The following is a 26,508-nucleotide window of genomic DNA, read 5'->3' on the forward strand; positions in this document are numbered from 1 at the left end:
GACATTATGGGGGCACTATGGGGACATTAGCTCAACTGGGGCATTACAAGGGGGTATTTTTGCACTGTCACATTATAAGGAGAATTATTACTACTGGGGGGGGACATTATGGTGGGCTTACTTACTCCCCTATGGTATGACCCCCTAGTCGCAGCACCAGCCTCTCCCTGCTCTGCTATTCCTCTGCCCCTTCTCCAAATCCTTATTATGAAATCTTTCTCATTAGCTCCGCCGAGCCCCCAGCCAAGTGTGGAAGTGGCGTCCGAGATCCCCAAGGGCCAAGCCAAGTAATTGTAAGTTTTCATGTGAAATATGTTTATGTTATACACATATAGCATCCACTGTGCCACACAATATACAGTATACCACTACACTGTGCCAAACGAGTGGGGTTTACACAGGAGGAGGGAGGTCCCAAGCGGGCTGGAGGGGCCCTTACAAATATTTGCTGTGGGGCCCAGTAACTTCTAGTTACGCCCCTGGGCTCAGGAATACTTCCAGAAACCATTGTCAGTGAACACAATCCACCGTGCCATCCGCCGTTGCCAGCTGAAACTCTACAGTGCAAAGAAGAAGCGATTTCTAAGGAAGATCCACAAGCTCAGGCGTTTTCACTGGGCCAGGGATCATTTAAAATGGAGTGTGGCAAAATGGAAGACTGTTCTGTGGTCAGACGAGTCACGATTCGAAGTTCTTTTTGGAAATCTGGGACGCCATGTCATCCGGACTAAAGAGGACAAGGACAACCCAAGTTGTTATCAACGCTCAGTTCAGAAGCCTGCATCTCTGATGGTATGGGGTTGCATGAGTGCGTGTGGCATGGGCAACTTGCATGTCTGGAAAGGCACCATCAATGCAGAAAAATATATTCAGGTTCTAGAACAACATATGCTCCCATCCAGACGTCATCTCTTTCAGGGAAGACCCTGCATTTTTCAACAAGATAATGCCAGACCACATTCTGCATCAATCACAACATCATGGCTGCGTAGGAGAAGGATCCGGGTACTGAAATGGCCAGTCTGCAGTCCTGATCTTTGACCTATAGAGAACATTTGGCGCATCATAAAGAGGAAGGTGCAACAAAGAAGGCCCAAGGCGATTGAACAGTTAGAGGCCTGTATTAGACAAGAATGGGAGAGCATTCCTATTTCTAAACTTGAGAAACTGTTCTCCTCGGTCCCCAGACGTCTGTTGAGTGTTGTAAGAAGAAGGGGAGATGCCACACAGTGGTGAAAATGGCCTTGTCCCAACTTTTTGGGGATTTGTTGACACCATGAAATTCTGATTCAACATATTTTTCCCTTAAAATTGTACATTTTCTCAGTTTAAACTTTTGTTCCGTGATTTATGTTCTATTCTAAATAAAATATTAGAAGTTGGCACCTCCACATCATTGCATTCAGTTTTTATTCACGATTTGTATAGTGTCCCAACTTTTTTGGAATCCGGTTTGTAGTATAAACCATCGTAGAAAAGAGTTTAGGAGCAACTTCACAAAAGAGTTTCACATCAAAAGTTTTGTTAACTGCTCCTCATCATATATAATCTACCTCCTGGAATGTGAGTGTGGACTACAATATGTAGGTCGCACGATACAAAAAAAAAAAAAAAAAAAAAAAAATCAGAGAACGCCTAAACAAATATAGGTCAAACATCATGAAGGGCTTCATGAAGCATAGCGTGTCCCGACATTTTCTCAATGTCCACAATAAAGACCCTACAAAGCTGACGATTACTCCAATTGAACAGATCGACGCAAACTGCTCAGCGAGATATAAGACTCTCCAGAGGAGAGAAATGTTTTGGATCTTCAAATTGTGTACATTAGAACCACATGGACTCAATGAAACCCTGGAAAGCAAATGTTTCTAAGTCTGGGTCCCCCTTCCCCCCCCTCCCCCGTTTTGTGTTGGTGTTTTTTTTTTTCTCTTCCTTCACTAACTCTTTGCCCCTTATATATACACGCAAATGTGCAGCCATCCTTTCGGCTGCAAACCTACAAACTCGGAACTCAATCCCAAAGTAACTCCATCGCATGTCCTGATAATAACTAATCATACATATTCATCTCATCATTACACCTGAGTAGTACACACCAAGCACACCAACATAGTTCACCATTTAATTATAGCACATTGCTTATATCACTACCTCCCTCTAACCCCCCCCCCCCTTTGTCTTCCCCTCCAGTCACATCAATCATCCCTCCAATATTTCATATATCAATACACACACCCACTCTACTAATATCCTCCCACCAGGTCCTGTCACTCTTAATACCCAGTATGTCCCATTAATACTGTCCACCCCCCTATGGATAAAGATCCTACAATACATCATTTCTCTTCCCCAGACTAATTGCTTCTATAGAACTGCTCTGGCTAACAAGTACATCAGCCGTGCTGCTCAAAGAAGCGGCCGGCACTCCTGCATTTGCATAACCACGCCCCTGCATTTTGCATAACCAGGCCCCCGCCCTCCCGATATCAACTCCCTCACAGTGCGTGCAGACCTCACTGCCTGCGCGCTCTTTCTACATGTGCCGCACATAGGACTGTAGCGGTGAACCGCTACACTCACTCAAAGTGTAACAAGAACAAAATTAAGGTAACCAACCTAAAATAGATACATTTGTGTATACTTATTTGATAACCCATCTCCTTTTCTTTTATTTCTATAAGGCATGAACATATAAAGGGAGAATAGAAAGAAAATATATATATGGGATTGAGAAGAGAAAGATATGGGAGGAATGGAGGGAAAAGAAGAGGGAAGATAGAAAGTAGGAGAGGAGGAGAAAGGGAGAGAAAGAAAGAAAACAAGGAGAGAGAAGAGGGAAAGGAGAGAAAAGAAGAAAAATAGGGTCAGAGGGCCATAATGTATATATATACAGAGAGTGCAGAATTATTACGCAAGTTGTATTTTTGAGGATTAATTTTATTATTGAACAAGAACCATGCTCTAAATGAACCCAAAAAACTCATTAATATCAAAGCTGAATATTTTTGGAAGTAGTTTTTAGTTTGTTTTTAGTTTTAGCTATTTTAGGGGGATATCTGTGTGTGCAGGTGACTATTACTGTGCATAATTATTAGGCAACTTAACAAAAAACAAATATATACCCATTTCAATTATTTATTTTTACCAGTGAAACCAATATAACATCTCAACATTCACAAATATACATTTCTGACATTCAAAAACAAAACAAAAACAAATCAGTGACCAATATAGCCACCTTTCTTTGCAAGGACACTCAAAAGCCTGCCATCCATGGATTCTGTCAGTGTTTTGATCTGTTCACCATCAACATTGCGTGCAGCAGCAACCACAGCCTCCCAGACACTGTTCAGAGAGGTGTACTGTTTTCCCTCCTTGTAAATCTCACATTTGATGATGGACCACAGGTTCTCAATGGGGTTCAGATCAGGTGAACAAGGAGGCCATGTCATTAGATTTTCTTCTTTTATACCCTTTCTTGCCAGCCACGCTGTGGAGTACTTGGACGCGTGTGATGGAGCATTGTCCTGCATGAAAATCATGTTTTTCTTGAAGGATGCAGACTTCTTCCTGTACCACTGCTTGAAGAAGGTGTCTTCCAGAAACTGGCAGTAGGACTGGGAGTTGAGCTTGACTCCATCCTCAACCCGAAAAGGCCCCACAAGCTCATCTTTGATGATACCAGCCCAAACCAGTACTCCACCTCCACCTTGCTGGCGTCTGAGTCGGACTGGAGCTCTCTGCCCTTTACCAATCCAGCCATGGGCCCATCAAGACTCACTCTCATTTCATCAGTCCATAAAACCTTAGAAAAATCAGTCTTGAGATATTTCTTGGCCCAGTCTTGACGTTTCAGCTTGTGTGTCTTGTTCAGTGGTGGTCATCTTTCAGCCTTTCTTACCTTGGCCATGTCTCCGAGTATTGCACACCTTGTGCTTTTGGGCACTCCAGTGATGTTGCAGCTCTGAAATATGGCCAAACTGGTGGCAAGTGGCATCTTGGCAGCTGCACGCTTGACTTTTCTCAGTTCATGGGCAGTTATTTTGCGCCTTGGTTTTTCCACACGCTTCTTGCGACCCTGTTGACTATTTTGAATGAAACGCTTGATTGTTCGATGATCACGCTCCAGAAGCTTTGCAATTTTAAGAGTGTTGCATCCCTCTGCAAGATATCTCACTATTTTTGACTTTTCTGAGCCTGTCAAGTCCTTCTTTTGACACATTTTGCCAAAGGAAAGGAAGTTGCCTAATAATTATGTACACCTGATATAGGGTGTTGATGTCATTAGACCACACCACTTCTCATTACAGAGATGCACATCACCTAATATGCTTAATTGGTAGTAGGCTTTCGAGCCTATACAGCTTGCATAAAGAGGATGATGTGGTCAAAATACTCATTTGCCTAATAATTCTGTACAGGGTGTATATATATATATATATATATATATATATATATATATATATATATTTACTGGTTGGTCCATTTTAGCCAAAGTCTTAAATGAACCCCCTCCCAACCCACCCCCCCCCCCCTTTTGTTTCACATGACCCCACAGGTACGGACATGCGCTTTTTTAGAAGAAACCAGGCAGTACACACCCAGCTGCACAAAAAACTAGGGTGACAGGTATTTTTTAATACGCAAATATTTCCTGCCAAATATGTGCCAACATATGAGAGTCTTACCAATAATATACATATATATATATATATATTAGTATTTTCACATGTACTAATGACTCAGTACCAATGAGATATCTACTCACCTAACCGAGTATTTGAATACTTTATCATCTATGTTTTCTATACACTACTCAAAAAAAATAAAGGGAACACAAAAATAACACATCCTAGATCTACGTTAATTCAATATTCTTCTGAAATACTTTTTTCTTTACATAGTTGAATGTGCTGACAACAAAATCACACAAAAATAAAAAAATGGAAATCAAATTTTTCAACCCATGGAGGTCTGGATTTGGAGTCACACTCAAAATTAAAGTGGAAAAACACACTATAGGCTGATCCAACTTTGATGTAATGTCCTTAAAACAAGTCAAAATGAGGCTCAGTAGTGTGTGTGGCCTCCACGTGCCTATATGACCTCCCTACAACGCCTGTGCATGCTCCTGATGAGGTGGCGGACGGTCTCCTGAGGGATCTCCTCCCAGACCTGGACTAAAGCATCTGACAACTCCTGGACAGTCTGTGGTGCAACGTGACGTTGGTGGCTAGAGCAAGACATGATGTCCCAGATGTGCTCAATTGGATTCAGGTCTGGGGAACGGGCGGGCCAGTCCATAGCAGCAATGCCTTCGTCTTGCAGGAACTGCTGACACACTCCAGCCACATGAGGTCTAGCATTGTCTTGCATTAGGAGGAACCCAGGGCCAACTGCACCAGCATATGGTCTCACAAGGAGTCTGAGGATCTTATCTGGGTACCTAATGGCAGTCAGGCTACCTCTGGCGACCACATGGAGGGCTGTGCGGCCCTCCAAAGAAATGCCACCCAACACCATTACTGACCCAATGCCAAACCGGTCATGCTGGAGGATGTTGCAGGCAGCAGAACGTTCTCCACGGCGTCTCCAGACTCTGTCACATGTGCTCAGTGTGAACCTGCTTTCATCTGTGAAGAGCACAGGGCGCCAGTGGCGAATTTGCCAATCTTGGTGTTCTCTGGCAAATGCCAAACGTCCTGCACGGTGTTGGGCTGTAAGCACAACCCCCACCTGTGGACGTCGGGCCCTCATAACCCTCATGGAGTCTGTTTATGACCGTTTGAGCAGACACATGCACATTTGTGGCCTGCTGGAGGTCATTTTGCAGGGCTCTGGCAGTGCTCCTCCTGTTCCTCCTTGCACAAAGGCGGAGGTAGCGGTCCTGCTGCTGGGTTGTTGCCCTTCTACGGCCTCCTCCACGTCTCCTGATGTACTGGCCTGTCTCCTGGTAGCGCCTCCATGCTCTGGACACTACGCTGACAGACACATAAAACCTTCTTGCCACAGCTCGCATTGATGTGCCATCCTGGATAAGCTGCACTACCTGAGCCACTTGTGTGGGTTGTAGACTCCGTCTCATGCTACCACTAGAGTGAAAGCACCGCCAGCATTCAAAAGTGACCAAAACATCAGCCAGGAAGCATAGGAACTGAGAAGTGGTCTGTGTTCACCACCTGCAGAACCACTCCTTTATTGGGGGTGTCTTGCTAATTGCCTATAATTTCCACCTGTTGTCTTACCCATTTGCACAACAGCATGTGAAATTGATTGTCACTCAGTGTTGCTTCCTAAGTGGACAGTTTGATTTCACAGAAGTGTGATTGACTTGGAGTTACATTGTGCTGTTTAGGTGTTTCCTTTATTTTTTTGAGCAGTGTATTTTAATTATAATTCACCTATTTATTTATAAATGTATACAGGGAGATTTCTTACAGCCTTTTTATATATATTTATATATTCTTATAATTATTGATGCACCCGCCCACCTAATGGAGTGTGTTTTCCCCTGTTTTATCAATATCTATATATTCATCCATGCAAATATATAACTATATACTAAATTCCATATACGACTCTTAAACGTACATATATATGTTTTTATTTATTATTAAGTGTTCTTGCATAGCAAGACCACTTAATGTTATCTCACATATATATTATTAAGTGTTCTTGCATAGCAAGACAACTTAATGTTATCTCACATATATATTATTAAGTGTTCTTGCATAGCAAGACCACTTAATGTTATCTCACATATATATTATTATTATTATTATTAAGTGTTCTTGCATAGCAAGACCACTTAATGTTATCTCACATATATATTATTAAGTGTTCTTGCATAGCAAGACCACTTAATGTTATCTCACATATATATTATTAAGTGTTCTTGCATAGCAAGACCACTTAATGTTATCTCACATATATATTATTATTATTATTCTTATTATAGCCAAATTTGCCACCCTAACTCCTCCCACAGTTTTTACACTACATACACAAAAATTTACCAAAACGTGCAGATTGTTCCCGATCGGATTGCTATTACTTTGTGGAGCGATCCCACCCCCGGGGCCCCCGTGGCGGGCCCCGGAAGCCCCCTTTTTTCCCATAGACTTTGACAGGGTAAATTTTCAAATCGCTCCCACTCGCCAGGCTTTGACGCTAAAGCCACCAAACTTGGGTCACTTAGTCATGGGATCAACCCGAAAATTTTTGGCACATTTCGGGGACCCCGAAAAGTGGGCGGGGCCACACAGAACCAATCAAAATCTCCCCATTGACTGTAATGAGACGTTCAAATTGCTACTCCTCCCACATTTTTAGGAGTACAAATTCCAAACTTTGCAGACTTGGTCGGCACCCACCCTAGTTCCTTACTTGTGCTTTGTTAACCGATCCCACCTTCCGGGCCCCTGGGACGGGCCCCCAAAATCCACGTTTTTCCCATTGACTTTGACAGGGAAACTTTTCAAAATCGCTCCCAGTCGCACAGATTTGAAACTAAAGTCACCAAACTTGGGTCACTTAGTCATGGGGTCAACGCGCAATTTGTTAGAACATTTCGGAGACCCTTAAATCTGGGCGGGGCCACACAGAACCAATCAAATTCTCCCCATTGACTATAATGAGAGGTTCAAATTGCCACTCCTCCCACAGATTTAGGAGTAAAAATACCGAACTTTGCACTCTTGGTCGGCACATACCCGAGTATCTTGCTTGTGCTTTGTTAACCGATCCCACCCTCCGGGCCCCTGGGACGGGCCCCCGAAAACCTCATTTTTTCTCCCATAGAGTTTTATTGGAAAAATGCAAACGTTTGTCACTCATACAGCTTCGGAGTGAAACTGACCAAACTTGGGTCACTTAGTCATGGGGTCAACCTCAAAATTTCTGTAACATTTTGGGGACATTAAAAAGTGGGCGGAGCTACAAACAACCAATCAGATTTTCCCTATTGACTTCAATGAGAAAATTTTTAATTGCTGCCATTTCAACAATGTTAATGGCAGGGTTGTTAAACTTAATATATTCGGTTAATAGGTGACTAGAATTCAAATGTTTAAAAGTGGGCGGAGTCTACAACGGCCAATCAAATTTCAGCCATATGTTTTAATGGGAAAATTTAAAACTGCCGCTGCTCTTAGAGGGTCAATGGCAAAGTCACTAAACTTGGAACAGTTGGTCAATGGGTGACTGGGATTCAAATTTGAAAAAGTGGGCGGAGCCTAAAATAGCCAATCAAATTTCAGCCATTTAACTTAGACCACCAGGTGACCCCCCCCGGACTACCAGGTGACTCATGGCTGACCCCGCCCTAGCCCTTAGGTGCACCTACTCCGACCCTTAGGTGCAACCACCCCAACGATTAGGTGCACCCATCCCGACCCTTAGGTGCAACCACCCCGACTTTTAGGTGCAACCACCCCGACCCTTAGGTGCACCCACTCTGACCCTTAGGTTCAACCACCCCAATGATTAGGTGCACCCACCCGACCCTTAGGTGCACCCACTCCGACCCTTAGGTGCAACCACCCCAACGATTAGGTGCACCCACCCCGACTTTTAGGTGCAACCACTCCGACCCTTAGGTGCACCCACTCCGACCCTTAGGTGCAACCACCCCAACGATTAGGTGCACCCACCCCGACCCTTAGGTGCAACCACCCGACCCTTAGGTGCACCCACTCCGACCCTTAGGTGCAACCACCCCAACGATTAGGTGCACCCACCCCGACCCTTAGGTGCAACCACCCCGACTTTTAGGTGCAACCACCCGACCCTTAGGTGCACCCACTCCGACCCTTAGGTGCAACCACCCCAATGATTAGGTGCTCCCACCCCAACCCTTAGGTGCAACCACCCCGACTTTTAGGTGCAACCACCCCGACCCTTAGGTGCAACCACCCCAACGATTAGGTTACCCAGTTACTCCGCCCACTCCAGTTGTAAGCTACTGGTGGAGGCAAGAACACTTCACACAATTTCCCCAGAAATTGTACCTTTTCTAGTTATTCTTATTCTTATTATAGCCAAATTTGCCACCCTAACTCCTCCCACAGTTTTTACACTACATAGACAAAAATTTACCAAAACGTGCAGATTGTTCCCGATCGGATTGCTATTACTTTGTGGAGCGATCCCACCCCCGGGGCCCCCGTGGCGGGCCCCGGAAGCCCCCTTTTTTCCCATAGACTTTGACAGGGTAAATTTTCAAATCGCTCCCACTCGCCAGGCTTTGATGCTAGTCACCAAACTTGGGTCACTTAGTCATGGGGTCAACCCGAAAATTTTTGGCACATTTCGGGGACCCCGAAAAGTGGGCGGGGCCACACAGAACCAATCAAAATCTCCCCATTGACTGTAATGAGACGTTCAAATTGCTACTCCTCCCACATTTTTAGGAGTACAAATTCCAAACTTTGCAGTCTTGGTCGGCACCCACCCGAGTACCTTGCTTGTGCTTTGTTAACCGATCCCACCCTCCGGGCCCCTGGGACGGGCCCCCCAAAATCCAAGTTTTTTCCCATTGACTTTGACAGGGAAAATTTTCAAATCGCTCCCAGTCGCACAGATTTGAAACTAAAGTCACCAAACTTGGGTCACTTAGTCATGGGGTCAACGCGCAATTTGTTAGAACATTTCGGAGACCCTAAAATGTGGGCGGGGCCACACAGAACCAATCAAATTCTCCCCATTGACTATAATGAGAGGTTCAAATTGCTACTTCTCCCACAGATTTAGGAGTATAAATACCGAACTTTGCACTCTTGGTCGGCACATACCCGAGTATCTTGCTTGTGCTTTGTTAACCGATCCCACCCTCCGGGCCCCTGAGGCGGGCCCCCGAAAACCTCTTTTTTTCTCCCATAGAGTTTTATTGGAAAAATGCAAACGTTTGTCACTCATACAGCTTCGGAGTTAAACTGACCAAACTTGGGTCACTTAGTCATGGGGTCAACCTCAAAATTTCTGTAACATTTTGGGGACATTAAAAAGTGGGCGGAGCTACAAACAACCAATCAGATTTTCCCTATTGACTTCAATGAGAAAATTTTTAATTGCTGCCATTTCAACAATGTTAATGGCAGGGTTGTTAAACTTAATATATTCGGTTAATAGGTGACTAGAATTCAAATGTTTAAAAGTGGGCGGAGTCTACAACGGCCAATCAAATTTCAGCCATATGTTTTAATGGGAAAATTTAAAACTGCCGCTGCTCTTAGAGGGTCAATGGCAAAGTCACTAAACTTGGAACAGTTGGTCAATGGATGACTGGGATTCAAATTTTTAAAAGTGGGCGGAGCCTAAAATGGCCAATCAAATTTCAGCCATTTACCTTAGACCACCAGGTGACCCCCCCCAGACTACCAGGTGACTCATGGGTGCCCCCGCCCTAGCCCTTACGTGCACCCGCCCTAGCCCTTAGGTGCACCCACTCCGATCCTTAGGTGCAACCACCCCAACTATTAAGTGCACCCACCCCGACCCTTAGGTGCACCCACCCCGACTTTTAGGTGCAACCACCCCGACCCTTAGGTGCACCCACTCCGACCCATAGGTGCAACCACCCCAACGATTAAGTGCACCCACCCCGACTTTTAGGTGCAACCACCCCGACCCTTAGGTGCAACCACCCCGACCCTTAGGTGCAACCACCCCATTGATTAGGTTACCCAGTTAGTCCGCCCACTCCAGTTGTAAGCTACTGGTGGAGTCAAGAACACTTCACACAATTTCCCCAGAAATTGTACCTTTTCTAGTTATTATTATTCTTATTATAGCCAAATTTGCCACCCTAACTCCTCCCACAGTTTTTACACTACATACACAAAAATTTACCAAAACGTGCAGATTGTTCCCGATCGGATTGCTATTACTTTGTGGAGCGATCCCACCCCCGGGGCCCCCGTGGCGGGCCCCGGAAGCCCCCTTTTTTCCCATAGACTTTGACAGGGTAAATTTTCAAATCGCTCCCACTCGCCAGGCTTTGACGCTAAAGTCACCAAACTTGGGTCACTTAGTCATGGGATCAACCCGAAAATTTTTGCCACATTTCGGGGACCCCGAAAAGTGGGCGGGGCCACACAGAACCAATCAAAATCTCCCCATTGACTGTAATGAGACGTTCAAATTGCTACTCCTCCCACAATTTTAGGAGTACAAATTTCAAACTTTGCAGTCTTGGTCGGCACCCACCCTAGTTCCTTACTTGTGCTTTGTTAACCGATCCCACCTTCCGGGCCCCTGGGACGGGCCCCCAAAATCCACGTTTTTCCCATTGACTTTGACAGGAAAACTTTTCAAATCGCTCCCAGTCGCACAGATTTGAAACTAAAGTCACCAAACTTGGGTCACATAGTCATGGGGTCAACGCGCAATTTGTTAGAACATTTCGGAAACCCTTAAATGTGGGCGGGGCCACACAGAACCAATCAAATTCTCCCCATTGACTATAATGAGAGGTTCAAATTGCTACTTCTCTCACAGATTTAGGAGTAAAAATACCGAACTTTGCACTCTTGGTCGGCACATACCCGAGTATCTTGCTTGTGCTTTGTTAACCGATCCCACCCTCCGGGCCCCTGGGGCGGGCCCCCGAAAACCTCTTTTTTTCTCCCATAGAGTTTTATTGGAAAAATGCAAACGTTTGTCACTCATACAGCTTCGTAGTTAAACTGACCAAACTTGGGTCACTAAGTCATGGGGTCAACCTCAAAATTTCTGTCACATTTTGGGGACATTAAAAAGTGGGCGGAGCTACAAACAACCAATCAGATTTTCCCTATTGACTTCAATGAGAAAATTTTTAATTGCTGCCATTTCAACAATGTTAATAGCAGGGTTGTTAAACTTAATATATTCGGTAATAGGTGACTAGAATTCAAATGTTTAAAAGTGGGCGGAGTCTACAACGGCCAATCAAATTTCAGCCATATGTTTTAATGGGAAAATTTAAAACTGCGTCTGCTCTTAGAGGGTCAATGGCAAAGTCACTAAACTTGGAACAGTTGGTCAATGGGTGACTGGGATTCAAATTTGAAAAAGTGGGCGGAGCCTAAAATAGCCAATCAAATTTCAGCCATTTAACTTAGACCACCAGGTGACCCCCCCCCCGGACTACCAGGTGACTCATGAGTGCCCCCGCCCTAGCCTTTAGGTGCACCCGCCCTAGCCCTTAGTTGCACCCACTCCGACCCTTAGGTGCAACCACCCCAACGATTAGGTGCACCCACCCCGACTTTTAGGTGCAACCACCCCAACTTTTAGGTGCAACCACCCCGACCCTTAGGTGCACCCACTCCGACCCTTAGGTGCAACCACCCCAACGATTAGGTTCACCCACCCCAACCCTTAGGTGCAACCACCCCGATCCTTAGGTGCACCCACTCCGACCCTTAGGTGCAACCACCCCAACGATTAGGTTACCCAGTTACTCCGCCCACTCCAGTTGTAAGCTACTGGTGGAGGCAAGAACACTTCACACAATTTCCCCAGAAATTGTAGCTTTTCTAGTTATTATTCTTATTATAGCCAAATTTGCCACCCTAACTCCTCCCACAGTTTTTACACTACATAGACAAAAATTTACCAAAACGTGCAGATTGTTCCCGATCGGATTGCTATTACTTTGTGGAGCGATCCCACCCCCGGGGCCCCCGTGGCGGGCCCCGGAAGCCCCCTTTTTTCCCCATAGACTTTGACAGGGTAAATTTTCTAATCGCTCCCAGTCGCCAGGCTTTGACGTTAAAGACACCAAACTTGGGTCACTTAGTCATGGGGTCAACCCGAAAATTTTTGGCACATTTCGGGGACCCCGAAAATTGGGCGGGGCCACACAGAACCAATCAAAATCTCCCCATTGACTGTAATGAGACGTTCAAATTGCTACTCCTCCCACATTTTTAGGAGTACAATTTCCAAACTTTGCAGTCTTGGTTGGCACCCACCCTATTACCTTGCTTGTGCTTTGGTAACCGATCCCACCCTCCGGGCCCCTGGGACGGGCCCCCAAAATCCACGTTTTTCCCATTGACTTTGACAGGGAAAATTTTCAAATCGCTCCCAGTCGCACAGATTTAAAAATAAAGTCACCAAACTTGGGTCACATAGTCATGGGGTCAACGCGCAATTTTTTAGAACATTTCGGAGACCCTAAAATGTGGGCGGGGCCACACAGAACCAATCAAATTCTCCCCATTGACTATAATGAGATGTTCAAATTGCTACTCCTCCCACAGATTTAGGAGTATAAATACCGAACTTTGCACTCTTGGTCGGCACATACCCGAGTATCTTGCCTGTGCTTTATTAACCGATCCCACCCTCCGGGCCCCTGGGGCGGGCCCCCGAAAACCTCTTTTTTTCTCCCATAGAGTTTTATTGGAAAAATGCAAACGTTTGTCACTCATACAGCTTCGGAGTTAAACTGACCAAACTTGGGTCACTTAGTCATGGGGTCAACCTCAAAATTTCTGTCACATTTTGGGGACATTAAAAAGTGGGCGGAGCTACAAACAACCAGATTTTCCCTATTGACTTCAATGAGAAAATTTTTAATTGCTGCCATTTCAACAATGTTAATGGCAGGGTTGTTAAACTTAATATATTCGGTTAATAGGTGACTAGAATTCAAATGTTTAAAAGTGGGCGGAGTCTACAACGGCCAATCAAATTTCAGCCATATGTTTTAATGGGAAAATTTAAAACTGCCGCTGCTCTTAGAGGGTCAATGGCAAAGTCACTAAACTTGGAACAGTTGGTCAATGGGTGACTGGGATTCAAATTTTAAAAAGTGGGCGGAGCCTAAAATAGCCAATCAAATTTCAGCCATTTAACTTAGACCACTAGGTGACCCCCCCCCCCCCCGAACCACCAGGTGACCACCCCTGGACCACAAGGTCACCCCCCCTCCCGAACCACCAGGTCACCCCCCCTGGACCACCAGGTCACCCCCCAGAAATGCAAGAACACTTCACACAATTTCCCCAGAAATTGTAGCTTTTCTAGTTCTTATTATAGCCAAATTTGCCACCCTAACTCCTCCCACAGTTTTTACACTACATAGACAAAAATTTACCAAAACGTGCAGATTGTTCCCGATCGTGTTGCTATTACTTTGTGGAGCGATCACACCCCAGGGGCCCCCGTGGCGGGCCCCAGAAGCCCCCTTTTTTCCCATAGACTTTGACAGGGTAAATTTTCAAATCGCTCCCACTCGCCAGGCTTTCACGCTAAAGTCACCAAACTTGGGTCACTTAGTCATGGGATCAACCCGAAAATTTTTGGCACATTTCGGGGACCCTGAAAAGTGGGCGGGGCCACACAGAACCAATCAAAATCTCCCCATTGACTGTAATGAGACGTTCAAATTGCTACTCCTCCCACATTTTTAGGAGTACAAATTCCAAACTGTGCAGTCTTGGTCGGCACTCATCCGAGTACCTTGCCTGTGCTTTGTTAACCGATCCCACCCTCCGGGCCCCTGGGACGGGCCCCCAAAATCCAAATTTTTCCCATTGACTTTGACAGGGAAAATTTTCAAATCGCTCCCAGTCGTACAGATTTGAAGCTAAAGTCACTAAACTTGGGTCACATAGTCATGGGGTCAACGCGCAATTTGTTAGAACATTTCGGAGACCCTAAAATGTGGGCGGGGCCACACAGAACCAATCAAATTCTCCCCATTGACTATAATGAGATGTTCAAATTGCTACTCCTCCCACAGATTTAGGGGTATAAATACCGAACTTTGCACTCTTGGTCGGCACATACCCGAGTATCTTGCTTGTGCTTTGTTAACCGATCCCACCCTCCGGGCCCCTGGGGTGGGCCCCCAAAAAACTCTTTTTTCCCATAGAGTTTTATTGGAAAAATGCAAACGTTTGTCACTCATACAGCTTCGGAGTTAAACTGACCAAACTTGGGTCACTTAGTCATGGGGTCAACCTCAAAATTTCTGTCACATTTTGGGGACATTAAAAGTGGGCGGAGCTACAAACAACCAATCAGATTTTCCCTATTGACTTCAATGAGAAAATTTTTAATTGCTGCCATTTCAACAATGTTAATGGCAGGGTTGTTAAACTTAATATATTCGGTTAATAGGGGACTAGAATTCAAATGTTTAAAAGTGGGCGGAGTCTACAACGGCCAATCAAATTTCAGCCATATGTTTTAATGAGAAAATTTAAAACTGCCGCTGCTCTTAGAGGGTCAATGGCAAAGTCACTAAATTTGGAACAGTTGGTCAATGGGTGACTGGGATTCAAATTTTAAAAAGTGGGCGGAGCCTAAAATAGCCAATCAAATTTCAGCCATTTAACTTAGACAACCAGGTGCCCCCCCCCCCCCCACCGGACTACCCCAACGATTAGGTGCACCCACCCCGACTTTTAGGTGCAACCACCCCAACCCTTAGGTGCAACCACCCCGACCCTTAGGTGCAAGTCCAAACACTCCACACAGTTACTCTGCCCACTCCATAAAGTTACTCTGCCCAGTCCAGCCTTTCCATAGTTACTCCAGCCAATCCAACCACACAACAGTTACTCAAGCCACTCCACCCAGTTACTCCGCCCACTCCAGTTGTAAGCTACTGGTGGAGGCAAGAACACTTCACACAATTTCCCCAGAAATTGTACCTTTTCTTGTTATTATTATTCTTATTATAGCCAAATTTGCCACCCTAACTCCTCCTACAGTTTTTACACTACATAGACAAAAATTTACCAAAACGTGCAGATTGTTCCCGATCGGATTGCTATTACTTTGTGGAGCGATCCCACCCCCGGGGCCCCCGTGGCGGGCCCCGGAAGCCCCCTTTTTTCCCATAGACTTTGACAGGGTAAATTTTCAAATCGCTCCCACTCGCCAGGCTTTGACGTTAAAGTCACCAAACTTGGGTCACTTAGTCATGGGGTCAACCCGAAAATTTTTGGCACATTTCGGGGACCCCGAAAAGTGGGCGGGGCCACACAGAACCAATCAAAATCTCCCCATTGACTGTAATGAGACGTTCAAATTGCTACTCCTCCCACATTTTTAGGAGTACAAATTCCAAACTTTGCAGACTTGGTTGGCACCCACCCTAATACCTTACTTGTGCTTTGTTAACCGATCCCACCCTCCGGGCCCCTGGGACGGGCCCCCAAAATCCACGTTTTTCCCATTGACTTTGACAGGGAAAATTTTCAAATCGCTCCCAGTCGCACAGATTTGAAACTAAAGTCACCAAACTTGGGTCACTTAGTCATGGGGTCAACGCGCAATTTGATAGAACATTTCGGAGACCCTAAAATGTGGGCGGGGCCACACAGAACCAATCAAATTCTCCCCATTGACTATAATGAGATGTTCAAATTGCTACTCCTCCCACAGATTTAGGAGTATAAATACCGAACTTTGCACTCTTGGTCGGCACATACCCGAGTATCTTGCTTGTGCTTTGTTAACCGATCCCACCCTCCGGGCCCCTGGGGCGGGCCCCCGAAAACCTCTTTTTTTCTCCCGTAGAGTTTTATTGGAAAAATGCAAACGTTTGTCACTCATACAGCTTCGGAGTGAAACTCACCAAACTTGGGTCACTTAGTCATGGGGTCAACCTCAAAATTTCTGTCACATTTTGGGGACATTAAAAAGTGGGCGGAGCTACAAACAACCAATCAGATTTTCCCTATTGACTTCAATGAGAAAATTTTTAATTGCTGCCATTTCAACAATGTTAATGGCAGGGTTGTTAAACTTAATATATTCGGTTAATAGGTGACTAGAATTCAAATGTTTAAAAGTGGGCGGAGTCTACAACGGCCAATCAAATTTCAGCCATATGTTTTAATGGGAAAATTTAAAACTGCCGCTGCTCTTAGAGGGTCAATGGCAAAGTCACTAAACTTGGAACAGTTGGTCAATGGGTGACTGGGATTCAAATGTGAAAAAGTGGGTGGAGCCTAAAATAGCCAATCAAATTTCAGCCATTTAACTTAGACCACCAGGTGAGCCCCCCCGTACTACCAGGTGACTCATGGGTGCCCCCGCCCTAGCCCTTAGGTGCACCCGCCCTAGCCCTTAGGTGCACCCACTCCGACCCTTAGGTGCAACTACCCCAACGATTAGGTGCACCCACCCCGACTTTTAGGTGCAACCACCCCGACCCTTAGGTGCACCCACTCCGACCCTTAGGTGCAACCACCCCAACGATTAGGTGCACCCACCCCGACTTTTATGTGCAACCACCCCAACGATTAGGTTACCCAGTTACTCCGCCCACTCCAGTTGTAAGCTACTGGTGGACGCAAGAACACTTCACACAATTTCCCCAGAAATTGTAGCTTTTCTAGTTATTATTATTATTATTATTTTTTACTGTACTTTTCCTATTATCTATGTTCCATGTAGACTTGATAAAGGGGCCGTCGAGACCCCGAAACGCGTTGTCTCAAAATAAACTTTATTGTATCCTGTACCGGTTCATGGTAATGCGCCTTATGATCGTCTACCAGCTTGATCACTCCACAGTGACAAGCTAAGACACGTTTTCCAACTGAAAATGCTGACAGGTTGACTCTTATAAAAATGAACAGGGCCTGGATTGCCCCTGACTTCTCAACTCCACCAAAGGAAAGTGGATGAACATAAAGGCTCTTTAAATGTGTTGTTTATAATGTACTAAATACGCTGTGTTCCCATGCTCCCTTTCCACCACAAAAAGGGTATATGGTTGAATCTTCCTTTTCTCATCCTCCTCCTCCTCCTCTATCATATCAACATGCTTATTCATCGCATATAATTCCCTCGCATATATGCCTTCGCATCTAATGTTTTACAGGGTCAGCTCAACTGCAGGCCCTTGCATATAATCTTTTATAGGGTCAGCTCACCTGCAGGCCCACGCATATGTTTTACAGGGTCAGCTAACCTGCAGGCCTTTGCATATAATTTTTTAGAGGGTCAGCTCGCCAGCAGGCCCTCACCTATAATCTTTTACAGCTCAGCTCACCTGCAGGCCCACGCATATAATCTTTTATAGGGTCAGCTCACCTGCAGGCCCTCGCATATAATGTTTTACAGAGTCAACTAACTAGCAAGCCCTCGCATATAATTTTTTAGAGGGTCAGCTTGCCAGCAGGCCCACACCTATAATCTTTTACACAGTCAGATCACCTGCAGGCCCACGAATATGTTTTACAGGGTCTGCTCACCTGCAATCTTTTATAGGGTCAGCTCAGCTGCAGGACCACACATGTTTGTTTTACAGGGTCAGCTCACCTGCAGACCCACGTATATAATGTTTTACAGAGTCAACTAACTTTCAGGCCCTCGCATATAATTTTTTTGAGGGTCAGCTCGCCAGCAGGCATCGCACCTATGATCTTTTATACGGTCAGCTCACCTGCAGGCCCTAGCATATAATCTTTTATAGGGTCAGCTCACCTGCAGGCCCACACATGTTTTACAGGGTCAGCTCACCTGCAGGCCCTGGCATATAATTATTTAGAGGGTCAGCTCACCAGCAAGCCTATACCTACAATCTTTTACAAGGTCAGCTCACCTGCAGGCCCTGGCATATAATTATTTAGAGGGTCAGCTCACCAGCAAGCCCTCACCTACAATCTTTTACAAGGTCAGCTCACCTGCAGGCCCTCGCATATAATTTTTTAGAGGGTCAACTCACCAGCAGGCCCTCACCTACAAGTACAGTCTCACTATCCAAGAGTCTGGTCAACACAATCCTCACCACCGGGTGTCGTTAAACTAGTTATCACGGAGGAGTCTCGTTCGTTATCAGAATTAACTAGACAAATGGTTCCACCATCTAAGAACATCCATGCACCACCACCCACAGAATCGAGAAAGAGCTATCAATCTGTCAATCCTTTCCGTGTCGGGCGAGGTTTCCCGTGTTGAGTCAAATTAAGCTGCAGGCGCCACTCCTGGTGGTGCCCTTCCATCAATTCCTTTAAGTTTCAGCTTTGCAATCATACTTCCCCCGATACCCAGAGACTTTTGTTTCCCGGAAACTGCTCGGCGGGTCATGGGAATAACGCCGCCAGTTTGCTGGTCGGCATCTTTTATGGTCGGAACTACGACAGTATCTGATTGTTTTCGAACCTCCAACTTTCGTTTTTGATTAATGAAAACATTCTTGGCAAATGCTTTCGCTTTTGTTCGTCTTGCACCGATCCAAGATTTTCACCTCTAGCGGCGCAATACGGATGCCCTCGGCCATCCCTCTTAATCATGGCCCTAGTTCTGAAAACCAACAAAATAGAACCAGAGTCCTATTCCATTATTCCTAGCTGAAGTATTCAGGCGACCTGGCCTTCTTTGAACACTACGTTTTTTAAATGGTCAGCTAAGCAGCAGGCACTCTCCCATAATTTTTTTAAAATGGTCAGCTCAGCAGCAGGCCCTGAACCATAATGTTTTAGAGGGTCAGCTAAACAGCAGGCCCCTTAACCATAATTTTTTCGATGGTCAGCTCAGCAGCAGAGCCTCGCCCCTAATGTTTTAAATGGTCAAATCAGCAGGCCATTGCTCCAAATGTTTTAGAACGTCACCAGCAGGTCATCAATCATATTTTTTCAAGGCTGTGTACGATGCCCTCCTGTAATAAAGGGTGTATTGGAGTGCCGGTTCCTTGTAATTTTTGGCAGCCCTTTTACTTAGTGCATAGGCTTTATGAGTGTAGGAGTCCCACTACATGAACAATTGTATCACAATGTGAATGAGGCCCTCATTTATGTGATATACAGGTTGTATCGGAATGCCTCTTGCTTGTAATTTTTGGCAGAACTTGCTTTTTATATACAAGTAAATATACAGGAAAGAATGTTTCCTAACAATTTTTCCTCTAAAATAGATGTTATCTTTGGTTTTGTGCGTATTATTGTCAGTCTGTAAAAGTGGCGTACTACTCGGACAACATCGTTCCCAGCAGCGACCTGGGAGTCCAAGATGCATCAAGACATCCTTCCCATGCTGTTCCCGAACCATTTTGGTGGTATTTCCATCAATTTCTGACCTTTTCCTATGAACCAGGCACCCTCCCCTCTTCAGTGCAGGGGGTGCCTGGTTTAATGCTCGGGTTCTCCCATTGACTACCATTGTGCTCGGGTGCTCGGTAGAGCACCCGAGCATCTCGGTTTGTTTGGCCAGTGCACCCGAGCACTTTCGTGCTCGATCAACATTACTCACTACTGTTCCTTGCCACCGTCTGATCTGCAGGCCACAGGTTTCTTCTGGCCTGAGTTGCCGTGTCCCGGCGCTGGCAGTCCTGAGTCAGGTGTCTCATGATGATGTGCTCATGCAAAACCCGGCGCAGGAGATCACAGTGATACCATCACAACCTCTTGCACCATTCTACTGCCTCATAGGCTCCAGGCCTAGCAGCCTCAGACATATAACTCCCCCCCCCACCACATCTTATGGGTAGTGAGGTGGCGTCCTAGGAGGGAGCCACCCTTGCTTACCCGTCATCCCAGCCCTGCTGCACAGGCACTAGCAGTCCTGCCAGTCCTGTGCTTACTGAGGCACCTATTTTAAAACACAGAAGCTATACATTGCATACATGTCTAACTATGATTGACAGACCTTTCAATCTTAGTGAGCCAAATGAAGAAGCTGGAGGGGAGTTGCCCAGTGGATACTTCTCTATCTCAGCATAACCCAGTGCTGAAGCTATGTTTTCTCTAAATTAGAGCATTAAATGGGTTTTACAAGAGTAAAACATCGATGTTGTATCCTTAGAATAGGTCATCAATATTATATCAGTGGGGTTCCAACAACAGATACACCTACCGATCAGCTGTTTGCAGAGGCTGCAGTGTCCAGCCTTTTCCTATGCCAGTAACATCACTTTCAGCGGTCATTAAATTGAATGAGCCTGGACTGCAATTCCAAGCACAGCTGCTATACATAGTTTACTGTGTGAAGGCTATAGAGCTTACCTGTGCAGTGGCCTTTTCATTGGATAGGTCATCAGTATTCTACTCCTGGAAAACTTAAAAATAGCTAATTATGATCATTTGACCTACCTCTAAATCATTCTATTACAAAAAAAAACAACACATGTATTAACATAATATATTTTATTGAATGACATCATTAAAAGACAACATGTAAATAAATAAATGTATGAATGAATATATAGCAGCAATGCGGTTAGCGCTGCAAAAAATCAGCTCACCAGCAGGTACACAAGGTTAAGAATACCCCCTAGGAGTAACCTATATGACTATTAGCATAATGCATGAACAAGACATAAGGGACTCCTCCAAAAACAAAGGAGGAAGTATACTCCAACGTAATAATACAGGTAGGACCGCAAGGGTTACAAGAACCCAATAGGTGAAAGAAGTTACAGCACTGTAACCCACATGCATATGTTCTAACTCAAATACAACCAAATAGCAGCAAATACCTGATTAATGTTAAGTAGGAAGATCAAACCTGGACCTTTTATTTATTTACATGTTGTCTTTTATTGATGTCATTCAATAAAATATGTTATGTTAATACTTGTGGTCGGATCAGCTATCAGAAAGGTGAACCTAACCTATCTAACCCCATCTACAACAAGCAGTGGAGTTATGCCATAACTGCCGTGGTAGGGCAGCCTAAAGGGGCCAAAAAGAACAGACCTTAGTTTAGAGTAAATATATACATACCGTTACGACACCCGATTTTGAACGGATATGACCTTTCGCGATGAAGGTGCAGAATATACCGTATATATCACAGTGACTTCCATCTACCTTACCTCTTTGTCATGTGCACCGCCACATCGTTCTTGGAGATGGTTAATAATGATACGATTGAAAGAGTGGCTGGTAACCAGGAACGATTTACTTCTATGTTGTCTAGCATATGACCATATTATGATAAGGTCTGAATCCTGAGAGCTGCAGACTGAAACAAACAATGGTGAATCTGTTGGAAGGGCCTAGATGAACTCCAACCATCCGCCAAGGGCCCTGATCGGGCACCGACTGTTCCTGGTGGCAAAAGACTTCTGTAGTAGTAAATTAAGTGAAATGTGTGAACTCACCAGGCCTGGGGAACCATCCACCAGAATACATGGCTATTTTGATTAACGAGCTAATGTTGCCTGTAATAAGAACAGAACGTACACATAATACCTGCAGTTGTGACAGAAAATAAGCTTACGGACGTGATAAACTATATATGCTGCGCCAGTAGTCGTGATAGGACTTGTCGTGTCTGAAGACATGACAGACTTCGTAAACTGCGCCTTATTACTGTACCTCCTACTGGAAGACGGACCGATACCCAGGACTTAGGCCGGACACCAACACCCTCGGCCCAAGTTTGTAGATGAAGTAAGCATGCCTGGGAGAAGATGTTGTCCGCAAAGGCAGGCTTGGGATGACTGCTTATAAAGAAAACAATGAAAACCCAACAACCTAGAAAATAAAAGTCAGGGAAAACAATAACGTGAGTGAGACTCTAATGGCACAAGCCACACGTGCGAGCCACCACAACAAAATTGTATTGCGAGCCACAGATGACCGAGCCATGCGAGCGGGTCTGAAGGCAGAAAAAGACATGGAACCTACTTGTTGTGGGACCACGCAGCCGGCCTCGAATGGCGGAGTTATGTGTGTAAAATTTAAACGGAGAAGCCATGCGTGAGAGACTCTAATGGCGAAGTCATATGTGTAACACTAAAACAGAGAAGCCATGCGTGAGAGACTAATGGCGGAGCCATATGTGTAAAACTAAAACGGAGAAGCCATGCGTGAGAGACTAATGGCGGAGCCATATGTGTAAATCTAAAACGGAGACGCCATGCGTGAGAGACTCTAATGGCGGAGTCCTATGTGTAAAACAAAAAAACGGAGAAACCATGCGTGAGAGACTCTAATGGCGGAGTCCTATGTGTAAAACAAAAAAACGGAGAAGCCATGCGTGAGAGACTCTAATGGCGGAGTCCTATGTGTAAAACAAAAAAACGGAGAAGCCATGCGTGAGAGACTCCATTGGTGGAGTCCTATGTGTAAAACTAAAAAATGGAGAAGCCATGCATGAGAGACTCCAATGGCGAAAGCCATGCGTGAGAGACTCTAATGGCGGAGTCATGTGTGTAAACCTAAAAACAGAGAAGCCATGCAAGAGAGACTCTAATGGCGGGGTCATGTGTGTAAAACTAAAACGGAGAAGCTATGCGTGAGTGACTCTAATGGCGGAGTCATGTGTGTAACACTAAACCGGAGAAGCCATGCGTGAGAGACTAATGGCGGAGCCATGCGTGCGAGACTCTAATGGCGGATTTTTTTATATATTTTTTATTTTATTATTATTATTATTATTATTTTTTTTATATAAACCACTTATGCAGCACCAGTATGACTTGGGACTCGCATAACCATGACCCTCTCCGACAATAAACCTAGGACGCTAACCAGCCTACAACCATATTGTACCCCTAACGAACATGAAGAACGGTCATCGGGCCCCCGAAGCCATGAGGCCCCCCGAAGCCTGGATGACCTTACAGTGACGATAAGTAATTAAAACGTGAGCCAGACCTAATGGAAAATGCATAGACATTAGTGATCCGAACCATGTGCATAAATGAAACATTAAACCAACCGCGAAATTGAAACAGATGGGAGAAAACAAGAGCCAGAGGCATTGCAGTTCGCTAAGAAAAGACCCTTGTCGTGACAAACGAATGAACAACTGTGAAAACATAGTAGGAACTTACTCCTATTGGCCCACTGAGCGCTAGGGAGCTATTTGGTTAACTGGGGCGGGAGATCAATCTGAGTGAATGCGAGCCAGAAGTAAAGGAGACCAGTCTAAGTGAATGCAAACCAGGACTAAAGAACACCACAATTTTTTATTTTTTCCCCCCTTTTCTCCTCCCCCCCTCCAAGTGAACAGAAAAAGGTAGGCCTAAGGAATGTAACAAACCACCGAGGAAAGAAACGTAAGCCTGAAAAGAAAGCAGCTATGTTTATCGGAAGAGCAGTATCAGAGCGGTGTGCTGATAGCCCTAGTAAGAATACTGAGTAACCATTATGTAGAAATGAAAAGAAATGCAGCTTTAACACATGATGTAAGAACAAGTGGGTGAATGCAGCTCTGGATGTGAGTGGTGCCTAAAAACATGGTATGGGCACAGCTCTGAGTATGAGTATGAGGAGCATGGTATAAAGCAGCCGTATGAATGCAATCTGAAAGTGAGCAGAGTATAAATGTAATGCAACAGCGGACGCATGAACGCAGCTCTAGTAGTGAATGGCGTATAGGACAAAATGTAAATGCAGACACACGGACGTAGCTTTAAAGGTAACAATCCTAACCACGATCATTTGACCATTGGCACCCAACCCCTTTCACCCCAGAGCGCTACAAGTCACGGGCCGTGTAACCAAGTCCGATCCTACCGTGCATGCCAGCACTCGCCTGGCACCTTCTGCCATTGCCCAGGTGCAAACGAACCTCCACATGATGCTGCAGGAGGGTTTTTTTTTTTTACCATCACTTAAACCCAGCATGCGTAGCTTGAGCCAACTGCAGACACGCGCCCCGCATGTAAACCAGGTATCAGAAAACATACAACCATACCTACTCTAAGCACATGCTACCCCAATAACTGTATGCAATGGCCCCACCAGGCCTCTGAATAGCCGGACAAACAACCATGGTTCGACCATTAGCGCCCAAACTCTGCTTCATCCCAGAGCACTACATGTCGCGGACCGCAGCGTGGGTCCCGTGCAGACAACTCCGATCCTACCATGAATACCAGCGCCCTCCTGAGACATTCTGCCATCGCCCAGCTGTAAGGCACCTCCGCACCATGCTGCTGTATCCTAGAGCTGAGCCAGAGGTAGTGGAATCAGTGTCAGCCCGGGCCCACAGGTGCCTAGTAATCAGCCAGCCTGGGCCCACAGGTGCGTATAATTAGCCTTGTAATCAGCCTCCCCTCCCACAAATGCAGCATATATATTTGCTTAATACATGTGTGTTTTTGTTTTTTTGTAATATTGTGTATATCTCCACACATTGTTTTTCATCTGATTGATAATTATATTGGTTGCTCTAAATCATTCTGCAGCATGTACTTAAAAAGTCAAATAATACAGTGATGAGCCTGCCAATAACATTTTTAAAAAAATATTTTATATATCCTTTTGTAGCTGCCTCCACTTTAGACCACTCCAAGCTGACTAACTGGCAACAGCAGCCTGTAAATGTATTCCTGTCATCTAAACGTCCTCCCTGTGTAGAGGAGCTTCATCAAGAGGCTGAACTCAACCTACAGACTCTACTTCAAGGTATGAGAGAAATCTTTATTTGCTGTATCAAATTAATATATAAGTTACCGGTATATTGTGTACTTTATGGTCATCCACCAAAATCCAGCATTCATGTCATCTTAAGAAATATATTGTCGGAGCATTTTTTTTCTACATCCAACAATCCCATTCATTCTTATGGGATCACCACTGCTCTGTGATGCAGGCCGCGACAGCTGTAACGTGACCAGTGTCATTATTTACCCTAGCCTACCTTTTCACTACTTTCACATGAGCAAGTTCAATGTAATGAACTCACAGCGTGTATTTGCGGCAGCTTCCTTCCTGACCTCCCTAGCATTGACAGAGTCGCATAGTATTATATTGATTTATCATAAATGAGTATAATGCTATGCAACGCCGTCAGTGCTAGGGAGGTCAGAACGGGAGCTGCCAGTGACACATGCTGCGAATTCAATACATTGAACTCGCTCATGTGAATGCGGCCTTTGAGAGAGAAATATGGCCCTATAACTGTGAGCTGGCTATTTGGAAACTATAGCCATTAATCCTAAATATTTCAAATGTTGCTGGGATTGTGAAGTTGGAAACTTTTGTGCTTGTCCATAAGTAATGGGTACAGAGCTAGCTTGAACTGGCCCCTCTGTTTCTATGGTACCCCTAGCAGTACATATCTGTAATATCTGTAAAAATATATTTTTTAAAGAGGACCTTTCGCCGCTCCTGACATGTCTGTTTTAATAGCTATATGCATTCCCCATGTTATAACAATTCTGGAGCATCTATTCTTATGGCTCTATGTTGTGCCATTATTATTTCTACTATAAGTTATGAATGAATTGCTAGCAGTCTGCAGTAAGGGTACAGTGGGGTGGTAACCAGTTTGGGGGGGGGGGGGTGTATCTGCACAGTCTCACTCTATTCAATCAGTGCTGCCATTGTCAGACTGTGCAGGGACACACACCCCAACTTCTTATCACCCCACTGTACCCTTACTGCAGACTGCTAGCAATTCATTCATAACTTCTAGTAGAAATGATAAAAGAATGGCACAACATAGCGCCATAAGAATACATGCTACAGAATTTTTACTATATGGGGAATGCATGAAGCTATTAAAACAGGCATGTCAGGAGTGGTGACAGGTCCTCTTTAACCACATTACATTGTTGTCAGATAAATAGCTGCAAGCATAGGTAAGTGTGGATAT

The 26,508-nt window shown here is 45.0% G+C and overlaps 1 protein-coding gene across 2 annotated transcripts in view; it reads left to right on the forward strand.

Annotated features, from left to right (window-relative positions):
- The window catches only part of NHSL2 (NHS like 2), a 911,944-nt gene that overhangs the window by 495,552 nt on the left and 389,884 nt on the right, over nucleotides 1-26,508 (forward strand). For both annotated transcript variants that reach the window (XM_040442508.1, XM_040442509.1), the window contains exon 2: nucleotides 25,179-25,316. In XM_040442508.1, coding sequence (XP_040298442.1) covers nucleotides 25,179-25,316 — 138 coding nt within the window. The remainder of the gene's footprint in view (nucleotides 1-25,178; nucleotides 25,317-26,508) is intronic.

Source organism: Bufo bufo, chromosome 8, assembly GCF_905171765.1.
Source record: "Bufo bufo chromosome 8, aBufBuf1.1, whole genome shotgun sequence".
NCBI lineage: Eukaryota > Metazoa > Chordata > Amphibia > Anura > Bufonidae > Bufo > Bufo bufo.